A 12,600-nucleotide genomic window follows, 5' to 3' on the forward strand; every position below is an offset into this window, starting at 1 on the left:
ACGCATTTACTGCCTCAGCTCAACTCAGGTGAGCATTTGATGCTGCCTTGTATCAGCACTGCCATCAACGGCAGAGCGCCAACACCCTTCTCTCCCTCTCTCCCCTCCTGTGCTCCCACATTCACATGGTTTTGTGGCAAGGACTGAACAACTCATCAGCATTAAAACACTTTAAGCCTTTCTTGTCATAGTTTTTGCCTAACAGTGCATTCTGAAGGCAAGCAGGTTCCCTCCTTTCTGAACTGAAGATGTTTTGGGAAATAGAAAGTTACAGAGCCCTACAAGGGACCAAATATTTATTTAGAGTCAAAACACTCTCTATTTGGTATCTGTAATGTTAAGTGAAGACAGCACAGGCACTGCTGAATTCCACAGAGCTTGCCCCAGCACTCCTGGGGACACACGCACCATGCAGAGCACGCAGAATGTGTAACTTGGTAGAGATGCACTAAGAGGGGTGTTAACGAATGCTCCTTTTTAGACAATTATTGAGGGAGCATTTCATTATCGGTCTTATTCTATCAGTCTTATTTCTACCAGTCTAAAGTATAACAGAAACTGTCTGTGGATTTTTAATCATTGACTTTTAATAAAATAATGCCAATTTAATTTTCTCATTTTCTACCAGTTATCATCTGTAACTATTTAGCAGAAGGACCTGTCACATACATTAAAACCCAGCCTTATCTTTTCTGTAATCTGGTATGTCCCCCCAGAAGACATACGATCCCTGCCAACTGCCATGGGCGACAAGGCAGTGCTCCTCTCGGCGAGCTGTTACTCGCTGTCGCTTCTCTCCCTTCCTAGAGGAAGATTCAGCAACTCATCTAAGCTGGCCAAGGGAGATCACCCCTGGCACCACACGGCTTCCTGACTAATCCCTTCCCTACTTCCTTCCCTGTAATTGTAAATCTTAAGACATTTTCAGGGAAGAGCAGCAGCTCTCCTACCCCACCCTCACCCCTCTAAACTCATGTGGGCATAGGGAAAAAACCTGGGGGAATACTGCTGTGGGGAGCCAGGATAGCTGAAGGGCTCAGGGCACCAGCTGTGAACTCCAGGGGAGATCTTGACAAGACATTCTAGGACTTAACTGGAAATTGAATTTCCCTCAAATAATTCACTGCATTCAGGATGCAGAATTTGTGAAATACAGTGTCACAAGGCTTTATTGGCATCATAAAACTCAAAGATCTTGCATGAACAAGGACAGCCAGAAAACAACAGACACGTGAAAACACTGCGCTAACCCGCGGGCTCTGCGGAGACCCCTGCCAGAGGACCCAAGTCAGCCTACAAGGTCTCTCTTTCTAACGGCATTCAGTTTTTTACTACCCATGGGAACATGGCAGGGCAGCCCACAGCCTGAGGAATTTAGGCACGCACAACCAATAAACATGTGGTTTTCCTATAAAATCTACGCATCTGAAGACAACAATTTAAAAAAATGTAAGCAACATACCATCATTAGGAACTAGCACCTACATTTTCTCAGGTATATGCTGTTGACAGCAAGGATCCTTTTTTAGAAAGTCAACGTGATGGTGTTCCCTTACTGCAGAACAAATGGTTTCTCCCGTAGGTGTGAAACCCAGAAGCTGGAAATGTTGCATCTTCACTGGGAGACAGGTTCTGGTGGCACTTGGAAGGAAAAATGATGGCCTACTCGATGACATGAGAACAGAAATAGACAGTAAAACCTCTTAACTTCAGAGCTTTACCCTGTTCTGGCCCCCTTCCCCCGATACCCACCAGTGCTAGGTAATTAGAAAGATCAGGTCAAGCAGCCCAAAAAGAAATCGGGATCAGGATGTGGATTTAATGTGTACAATTTTGATGGTGTAACATCTATTACCTCACCAAGATGGTACTGCATTTTGTAGATTATAAAGAAGTGGAGCTCAATAGCTGAAACAAACTGTTGGCATCTGCAATGGGTGAGACATTATTTCTGTAACTAGGACGTAGCTGACAGACCAGTGCGACCCTGGCATCTTTCAGCAGACATACAAATACCACTTGAGACCACAGTGTTAAAAATCCCAGCAGTGCACGGGATGCCACATCATCGGGGAAAATGCCACTGAGATGCTGCGTACGACCACTGCGGAGAACCCACTCGCCACTTTCTAAACACAATTCTTGGTCTGAAGAATACCGTGGGACCTGGCTCCATACCTGACAAAAACGATGTCTGTCTCTTTAGCTTGTCCTGCATCATATTCAAGCCCATGGAAATAGCAGTAACTTAAGGAACAGCAGTAGCCTGCTCAACGGGATCTATAAAACACTTCAGAGATGCACTTTGGAAAAGCCCGCCCTGTGTATAGTGGTGGTAATTTACACACACGCAGTAACTCTTGTTTGGTAAGAGCAGAATACCTTCAAGAAATTAAAAGTTTCACACATGACTGTTCCTTGGGATCAAAGAACTACAACTGTCACAGAATTCATGCTTAATATGCAAATTTGTTTATACAACAAGTGGCAGGATTAGTTTTTTTAATAGGAAAGCTGAACACCGAAGAACTTTAATACACAGCTTAAACACAGTAGGAGTGTACTAACGTGATTTTGTATGACTTGGTACAGTTCTTTGGTGGCACGTTTGCAGCAGAGCTTGTCTGACCAGTATACAAGAAACGCAAACTCATTCAAAGTCATTGCTTTAAAGTGACCCCTGACTTGGGAGCTCGACAGAAGCAAGGAGGAAGCAACAGTCCAAAAGGAGAGGCAAGGCTGCACTACTCTGTATTTTATTTTATTTGTTAGGCACACTGCAAGGACACACGGTACCTCCAGGCAGCCTGCACTCTGAGTTGCTGCTTTGGACAGCAAGTTGTGACCCCATCCCGACAGCCGTGTCGGAACGGGCGGACAGATGCACCGTCAGTTACAGTGGAGAAGACGGACATTTGCCATCAGCCTTCACTCACGTGGCAATTTATCCAACAGCCTTAGGGCAACTCTTCTGAAGTTTTTATCTTTCACACAGAAAAGCTTCACCCATGCCAGGCAGAAACTCTTTTGTTCCTTATTTCTGGACAACTTCTGTGTCCCAGAATATTTTTAATTATGAGAAGAATTAATTCACAAACTCCCTGAGGTTGTTCACTGGGGATCTGTGATTGTGGCTTCCTATGGAACAGAAAGTCATCAGTGCGGACTCCAAGAGGCAACAACAGGAAAGAAAGAAAACAACTTGAAGAAAGTTGAAGTACAATCAAACTTGAGTATTGGTCATGTGTAAAAAGAAAGAGAAGGAAATTGTGACCAGGCAGTTAAAGTGAAATCTCACCCGGCTTCAGGTATAAAATACAGCATGGACAACAGGGGAAAGGCTCAGACCTGCAGTTGGAGCCGTACCATTCCATAACATCTCTGCCCTCCAAGAACCTCAAGTATTCATTAGAGGAAGGCCTAGTGAATAGTGTATGAATGACATCTAAAAGAATAAATGCAAACTTCTCTGAAAAGTTTTCTTGTGTATAGGTAAAATGATCCCACTGAACTGTTACCCTCGTTAATCAAATTGCTACCTGTCAGTTACGCAACTGTCAACCAACCCAATGAAAATGGAAAGCAAAAAGTCTGTGTTTAAATGTCTTCAGGTTTGCAAAGACATTATAACTACTCCAAAACTACTATTAAAAAATAGTAAGCTATAAGATAACATGATTTGCAACGTACTACCTTAAATACCCCATTTACCAAAAGCTGCATCTACACATAAAGCAGCACTTTATGGGAAATAAATCCCATTTTGAAGGTTTCTTGTTTTCTGGCTTGTGTAAACATGGAGGAGTATCACCTTTCAAATTTCTTATGAAAACCGAGTTGTCCACAGGTCACTCAAGACAACTCCCGGTCCTTGCACAGAGCAGGCGTCCGTCAGCGCGTGCTCACGGATGGAAGTGGCAGTCAGCATCAGAGTACGCACTTGCCTCAGAACACACAGACGTGTTACCTTCGGAGGGGACTCTGCTAGCCTAAGGAGTCATCACAAAATTGTCTCCGAACTTTCAAGTCTGCAGATACTTGCTTTGGTGGAATCTATTTCTGTTTCTTTGCTGTTCCCCATGTAGAAAGTTCTTCACTGCTTTCTTACAACTCAGCAAATTTCTTACCACATTGAGTCTTGCATTTAATCATTTTCATTTTCCTGACTGTACTCACAGCATTTTAAGAGGTACAAAGCAATCAATGACATCAAGACTACTTTTTAAAAGATGTGATGTATTTTTAGGACTACACAAAGCAAAAGCTTGCACACTGCCGTTGTCTCACCACTTCTCCAGTCTGTAGCATACACACATTCTGTGTCTCATTTCATTCCTGCATTCTCATCTAATTTCTCTCCTTCAAAGTAAGTATTTTAAGTGCCTGAATTCATTCATACTGTCGTATTCGAAGCTCTGGTTATCTAGTCAAAATACAACTGCTTGATCTGAAACTGAGGACTCAAAACCTCCATCAAATTCACTGTTTGTGCTGACCAGTTCTCTTTCTCAAGGCACGGAAAGGGACAGATGGCTTTGTGGGACGCCCAAACACCCAGCGGCGTACTGCTACCTCTCCAGGCCCAGGACCCGCGGCAGTCATCACCTGTTTACTGAGTTCTCCATTAATCTCTTCTCCTGTTTTGAGATCCTGAAGATTGAAGTATGTTTGAACATGAAGAAAACTTGACATTAAAAGGTAATTTTTTTTTTTTTTAAGAGACAAAATCACTTTGGAACACAGTTCAGCTACTTCGGGTGTCTGACCCTGTTGCAGTATTTAACCTTTTGAACCTAACTTGCTTCCATTTTTAAAAGCTAGTGAGAAGAATCACGCACCATATTCCTTACATTACAAGAAGCCTACAGCTTAGAGAAACTACAGGAAAAGATATGCAATAAACTACACTTCTCTGCTTAGTGTATGGATTTTAATCTAACTTTAAAGAATGCCCAAACAACTTTTCTAAGTGTGGGATGAAGATGCTGTTTCTGCCTAGTTCTGGTCATAGCACAGTTCTCCAGATAGCTTTTTAGCCAGCCTTCTTCATTCCTGCATCCAGGCAATATTCACAGGCTGTTTTAAATGACGTTTCCCCAAGTCTTCTCCATTTCCTTTCCACTCCTACTTTTTGAGATCACAGTATAAAATCCAAACCACCCCAACAAAACCCAAGCCCTCAGTCAGGAAGAAGCTGTGATTGCTGCTTGTTCGTTAGCATCCTCATGGAGATTGCGAAATACCACTAACAGGGGAAGCAGACTCTGGGCCTCACAATGTATCCAGAAGTACGGCAAGAAACACGACACAGACGAATGAGAAACAGATCTTAAAATACTAGATTACTCTTCTGGTGAATCTTCCAACTAGTTTTTATTTATTATCCAAAAAGCTAACCAGGGAACCCAAAACGTGCACTGACACTTCCATGTAACACAACTCTATCGGAAGTCTGCCAATGCACTTCAAACACTGGTGGTGTATCAAGCACGCCCAGAAGCATCTCCATCCTTTAAAGGGAAAGGTAACTAGGACTTTCTCATCTCTAAGTGGCAAGTGCTTTCTGCCTGTACTAATTATAACTCTTTCAAGTCTGAAAAAAGCACAGAGAATATTATAAAATAAAAAGTAACACTTTACTTTTCAGTATCTATACTGTTTCATCAATCTGATAAATTATCTACAAATGCATAAAACTTACGCGACATTGTCCAATGCACTCAGAATGGTCCCAAATTCAATTACAGGTAAATGACATTAAAGACTTACTGTACAGTAAACAAATGGGTGAAAAACTGTAATTTATTGAAACTCATAACTCAAAAAATATAAGATGCTGTAGTGTACAATATGTTACACAAAGCACCCTAGGGTGCACATTCAAGTCAAGTAATAACTCCATCGCCCCCCAAACCCTGGTACCCTAGTACTTGTTCCATATACAATCATGCACATTTACTCTTTAAGAGGAAGCCCCCAGTATTCTGATGTGTTGTTAAATAGCACCAAAATCTGCGTAGTCCATTGAAAAAAATGGGGAGCTAAATTAACTTGGCCAATACTTTTGACAGATATTATACATTCATGGAATTAAACAGCCTAAACTAACCTAAACAGTGTGTACTGTAACAATTATTGTTTTAATTTGAAGTTCTCCCCATATAGCAGTAGTGGAGGCAATCTGCTCTAAGCGAAACTACTTACGTACTTCCTACACAAAGCTCATCTGCCTTTTTTGTTGGAAATAAGTCTATGAGGGAAAATTTGGATCTTTCAAGAACAACCACTGGTCTTAAGTAATGAAGCTGTTTTAAGGCAAGGTCTCCACAGTCCGTTAGTGCCTTGTCTAAGATTGCCCTCAAATTTTCTAAAGAAGGGGCAGATGACGATTCTGACAACAAGGGCTGGATCTCTGTTAACCGCCCATGATTATTTTGGGGTATGATTACAGTTTTGTCATTTGCAAAGTCATTTACTGGTGTATCCCCTTGACCGCCTCCTTCTTTTTGCAAGGTTTTATCTACTGGCAGCTGCTCAGGAGACTCCCATTCTACAACCTCATCAAGGTCATCATCATCATCGTCATCTTTTCCCTCACTTTCCTGAATGAATTTTAAAAATGAAGACTCAAATCCCATTGGTTTATACGTCTTTAAATCAAATGGTTTGGACACTGGAGGCTTCTGAAATTTGTCTTTTGTGGCACAAAGTACACTTCTTTTTGCATTTTGATTAGCTACACTATGTTGATGTCCTTCTGGGTCTTTCTCTCTTGGCAACTCTAATTGTAAACTTGAGAAGTAAGAGCCATCCCCTCTCTCACTATTCTCAGAAAACTCTTCAGGTTTACCCCCAACTGTCTCCCTGACGTTATGCTCTTCAAAAGAGGTGTTCTTTGAACTGTGGTTGTATTTTAAAGTGCCCGAATACATAAAGGCATTCGCATCAAAACTCACACTACTCGACGGAGATCTTTTTTGGTCTTCATTGCTTACATCTTGAGGATCACAGTCCGTATTTGGAACAAGAGGTTTTTCACTTTCCTGCAGGTACTCAGGATTAGCTGATTTATCCTCTTTAACTTCTACATCTTTTTTATCCGAGTCTAAAGCCGTTTCGGAGCAGGACTGTTTTTCAATCATTACGCCACATTTCACACAAACAACAAGTTTCTGAATCCGCTGCTCTATATACATATTGGTCATCTGATGTGTGCGCTTATAGTGCCTTACTATACTGCTTTCCAATTTGACAACAGACAAACATCCCTGAACCATGCAAGGGTACTGGGTCTGGTTAGACTTCTCTTTGCACATTTGTAGGGCTTCCTCTTTCGTCTTGAAATTCAACAAATGCTTTTCTCTACTTCTGCTAATTCTTTTAGATTTCACTTTTAACTGCTTCCCATTCTGCTTGCTCATGTCCAAACCGTCTTTCAAATAACTCTGTTCATTTTTATCTTTATCTTCATTATCTTCCTCCTCCTCCCGCCGATTTCCAAAGAGACTATCGTAATACTCACTGTGTCGGAAATATACATGTTGAGAGTAGTGACTGTAATTTGTGAAAATTCGATCACAGCCATTAAGGTCACAATGGATTTCAAAATCTTTGTCTAATTTTTCTTCATTGGCATGTTCTTCTATTAGGTGCTGTTTAAGCTTATTAAAGGTATAAAATACAGCAGGGCAATGGGCTTGGTTACAAGCAAATCTTGCAGATTCAGCTTCAGAAAGCAGTTTTTGATCCTCTAAGTGTTCATCGTGGAAGTCGCTACAATGCTTAGCAAGAGCTTTAGCACATAAAAAACGCTTACCACAATCTTTGTGTTTGCATGCAAATATTTTTTTACATTTGACAATTTCCCTTTTTGTTCTGGCTTTGTCTTTTTCTAAGCAGAGCTGTTCCTTATTATACTGGTGAACCGTTCTATAATGGCGAATCAAACCCTTCTGGTTGGTAAATGCAGAGTTGCAACTTTTATGTATGCAATGAAATGGTTTGTGGTACTTATGCAAGATGTAACATAAGTTTCCTTTAGCGACTGTTCTTTTGCTTCCTCTTCCCTGTCTTGCTTCCAGTACTTCCCTATGACTGTCCAGAGAAGCCATGTTAGATGATTTTCTTGTTACATTATTGTCTATCTCTTCACTGGACTCCAAATCCGTCTCGGAACTACAGTCATCCTTTTTCGGATGACACAGCTGTTCAGAGTGGCCTGAATGTTCAATGAATTCAACGTTGGTTGCACAGACAGGTGTTGGAACAGTGCTATTTTTATGCATGTTGTCTGTACATAAACCTACATGGTCAAATTTTTCATTAGAACATATCTTGTGAGCTACCCTCTCACAGCCCATTTGATGTTTGTTTTTATAGTGAATTCTCAGGTGTGTTCTTCTTGTAAATGCTCTTTGGCAAATATGACACTTAAATGGTGAGTACCGATGCTGGAACATATTTAACTGAAGAACCATTTCCTTGGAATAGTTATGCTTTTTAACATAATGCATTAAGAGAGCTTCTCTGGTCACAAACTCACAGGTACATCCTTGACGTTCACAGAAAAATGGTTTAGCTGCCAGTTGAGTAAGGTACTGGCTGGTTAAGTTATCTTGTTGCTCTTGAAACTGAAATTTTGAGGTAGTTTCATCTGCTGACTCAGGGCACTTGGCATCCCTAGATGAACAGGACCGTAAAGAGCCCAGAAAAGGCTTGTGTCTTGAAGAATTCTGAACATTAGAATTTTTTAAGCTTAGATGTTTCAAGCCTAACATTAGTTCCAACATGTTATCGTCAATATTTGTTTCTGTAGAACTGCCATAAAAAGATGTTTCGGGGGAAGCAGGACAAGTTTCCTCCCTCAGGCCATTGCTTCCTTTAGCATCTATAGTGCAATATAGGCTTTCTGGAGAGTCAGCATTTGTATCTGAATTATGACCTAACTCTGTACTAATGTCTGTAGGGGATTTACTGCCCTGAGTGTCGTTCAACAGATTGAGAAAGTCTTTCGTTTTCATCTCCGTATTTCTTCTACCTTTAAAGCGATATGGATGGGCCCTGCGAAGGTGTTTTTGCATACTTCTGGAACTTCTGTGTGTGGAACAGCAGCCTTCAAAACCACAGGAAAGGTTTTTTTCATCAAAGCAAACTGCCACATTGGAACACTGTTGCTTCACATCTGCTGGATGGAAGACTCCTTCCTGGGACATGAGAAAACCTGGAACTGACTGATTGTGAGCCGTTGTTTCAATCAGCAGAGGAGACGCCTGGCCTTGGTTCACTGCAGCATCGGTGCCGTGGTCTCCACAGTGAAGACTGCAATTACTTTCACTGTCTAGATCTTCACTGTCAGAGAGCTCTTCTTCCTTAATCTGTGGAATTTCATGAGAGCCTGAGGGATCCAAGTTACCATTCACACTGGAATTTTCCGATTGTTCAAGCAGTTGAGACTCTGGAAGATAACTGCATTTGTCTTTTGAAACTGACTTTTCGAGTTTTAGTGTCTGCTTCACTTCCCCATTTGACACGTCAATATTATGCACTGCAAGGTGATTCTGAAATTCAGTTTTTGAATAATAGAACTTTTTGCAACCAAAGAAGCTGCAGGTATATGACGCATCTCTGAAGTGCTGTGCCTCGTGATGGTAAAGTTGCCCTAAGTCACTGAAAACAATATTACAGCCATTTAGCTCACATTTATAGCGAAGATCATCATGCATTTGTTTGTGATTGAGAAGCTCATTAACTGACCCAAATCTAGCATAACAATCCATTGACACACACATATAGGGCTGAGGTCCACAGTGCACGCGTTCGTGCTCCCGCAAATGAAAGGATGTCATGAAGTGGCGGCGACAGAAAGCACACTTCTCTCTCCTGTTTTTCATATCCAAGTAGTGTTTTGCATTCTCGTCGTTGTTTTGGTGTTCAGCTTTCAGATGTACACTTAAGTATTTAAACTGTTTAAATACTCTAGAACAATCCGTTCCAGGGCACGGATAGATGTCTCTGTCCTGTAGCTGGCAATTTTCCAGGTGGCTAAAAGTGACGTATTCCTGTGCGTCGTTTTCAAAGTTTTTGGGCAGCTGTGGCTGATGCGACTTTTCCTGAAAGACTGGGGGAGGGCTGCTGGAAGCTGTGGTGTTTTGTGGTGATCTCTCTTTTTTCAGCAATATTTTCTTTTTAGGTCTGTGTGTTCTACTAGGTGGCATTTTAACATGTTCCATTACATGTGGTACAAAAAATTCCTTTCTCTTGAACTTCTTTGTACACACTGGACACGTATAAACACCATCTTCCATATGCATCTTAGAGTGGTGCAGTATTCGAGCCTCGATACACTCCCTTTTGCAGAGCACACAAAAAAATTTGTATTGAAGCCATCTCTGGTATCTTTCTGAAGAACCAATTGGTTTTTTCACTCTTGCTTTTTCTTTAGGGTGGTTTATTGTGTCTTTCCCATCATAATATTTATGTTCTTTTGCCTCATCGTAGTCACTAAAGAAAGTTTCTAACATGTCGGTTTCATTGATTGACATATTACAACTTGCGTCATCCTCCGAGTCAGAGGCTACTTTCCCTAACAGTTTAAGGCAATGTCGCTTTAAAGTCTTCCAGTCCCAAAATTCAGGATCAAATGGCCAATATGCTTTTAAAGCTAACAGCAGCTCACAACGGAGTGAATTGGGAACCGGTGCACTTTCTTCATCAAATTTTTGATCTGGTTGCATATAGAGCTCTTCCAACACATTAAATCCACTCAAAGTTGGCTCAAGTAAAAATTCTGTAAGCTGACAAGCTCTTCTAACTTCAAGGTCTTCTGGTAAAAGGCATGCAATTGTTTTACATACTGATGTCTTCATTTCATCGCTTCCGTTCGATCTGATCTGAAGGGCTCTCACACATAACAAAACAGACACAGCAAGTCCTGCTTCTTCCGCCTGTTTAAAAAAAACCAAACGAACAGCCACAAAACAAGTGTTAATTTTCTTTGACAAGTACTAGAACTGCTCTACGAAAAAAACGTGCAGTGAGAGCACCCAACAGACTCCAGCCCATTCAGAATGTGTTCAGGCTTCTGAGCGTTAAGCGCCCGAGTCACTGAGCATACTCTAAAAAAGCTGCAGTTTATTTTATGTGAGGAACCTTTTTTACTTTCAAAGTGAGGGGAGCCGCTTCCCATTTAGTGCACTCTGCAGAGGAGTCACTCGACCTAGTCTAGGCATTTGATGTTGTGAAACACCTAACTCCTCCGTCTCTTCAGGGAGCGACTCTCAATCACAGCGAAGTCAGATGTCTAAAAGAGAATGCTGTAAATGTTCCATATAAGTTCCTCCTGCAGCATCCACACAGAATATTAATTCAGAACATGCGGTACTGTGTAACAAGGAAATTAATGTGAATTCACACCCTGAAGCAAAATAGCCTTCAACAGCAAAAGCAGAACAGTAGCACAAATGATTCCTGATGAAGATAACTGGCATTTCACTTCCAAACCTTTTCTGAGGAGTCTATGCAACTTTGCGGTGCTGCTCAATAGCATCAGAAAGATACCTACAAATACTATTCGCATGCTCATTTTAAAAAATAATAGATTCCAAATTCTACATGGACTAAATTGAAAGTTACCTTGTTCCAAAAGCATACTTTCAAGCATAAAGAATCTGAACGCATGAAGTAACTATTTAGTCATTATTAGTAAAGATTAGTAACAGTTAAGCTACTTATGAATAGTGCAGACAGATGACATGTGGCTCACACAACCACCTCCATGCCAGCTCAGGTGGTAAAGATCCAAAAGAACAAAGAACAAGTTAAAAGAATCCACAAGCTCTTACACACACTGTGCACTGCCTACTGGAAGTCGCACAATACCACCTTAATTCAGTAACAGCATTCATTTGCTAGCCAGCAATAAAAAAGCTACTTCCCCAGAAGAAATTTTAATATGGTTTAGCAGGGAATAGAAAGAACTGGCATCTAATTAACAAAGTATTACGCTTTATATATAAAGTGCACATTCACACGTTTAAAAAGTAAAAATAGGCCAACTTCAGAGAAACTGGGAACAAACATTTCTCTGTGCAGTCATCACTGGAATTCACCTTTGCCAAATGAGAGTTCTGGACTTTCCTCTATGATCTGTCAAAAGGACAATCGTGTCACCTTCCTAATCTCTGCTTTGACTCTAAGACAGGGCTCTGGTAACTTGCTGTCCTCTTATCAAGCCACACGTGGTAACTCCCTGGGTTCGCAGGATTAACTCTAGTCAGTGAGAGAGACTCCCAGACAAACAAACCTGAAGCTGGTGAGAAATTTAACTGTAAAAAAGAATCGTGTCTGTTTTATCCATAAAGCATTTGATGCTTTAATTCTGAATTAACTCATGTCCATGTAAGAATGCAGAAAGATGAGCAAATTCGGAGTGGTATTATTAATTGAAACATTCATAAAACTGCAGTTCATGTGGCAAATTCTACTCCACACGTGCAAAACTACACTGATTTTCAGGAAGAAATGTGTGAAATCTTTTGGAAATGGTGACATTCCTAAGGGAAAATCCCGTATCTAATTTTAGGTCCCTGATCTGTGTAATAC

The 12,600-nt window shown here is 41.0% G+C and overlaps 1 protein-coding gene across 3 annotated transcripts in view; it reads right to left on the reverse strand.

Moving 5' to 3' along the window:
• Positions 1-5,402: 5,402 nt before the first annotated feature.
• RLF (RLF zinc finger) overlaps positions 5,403-12,600 on the reverse strand; it is a 52,408-nt gene continuing 45,210 nt past the window's right edge. For 2 of the 3 annotated variants that reach the window (XM_075437953.1, XM_075437954.1), the window contains one exon: positions 5,403-10,943. In XM_075437953.1, the coding sequence (XP_075294068.1) occupies positions 6,201-10,943 (4,743 nt within the window). In that variant the 3' untranslated portion in view covers positions 5,403-6,200. The remainder of the gene's footprint in view (positions 10,944-12,600) is intronic. The other variant, XM_075437955.1, reaches the window with a different exon arrangement.

Source organism: Opisthocomus hoazin, chromosome 17 (genome assembly GCF_030867145.1).
Source record: "Opisthocomus hoazin isolate bOpiHoa1 chromosome 17, bOpiHoa1.hap1, whole genome shotgun sequence".
Lineage (NCBI taxonomy): Eukaryota > Metazoa > Chordata > Aves > Opisthocomiformes > Opisthocomidae > Opisthocomus > Opisthocomus hoazin.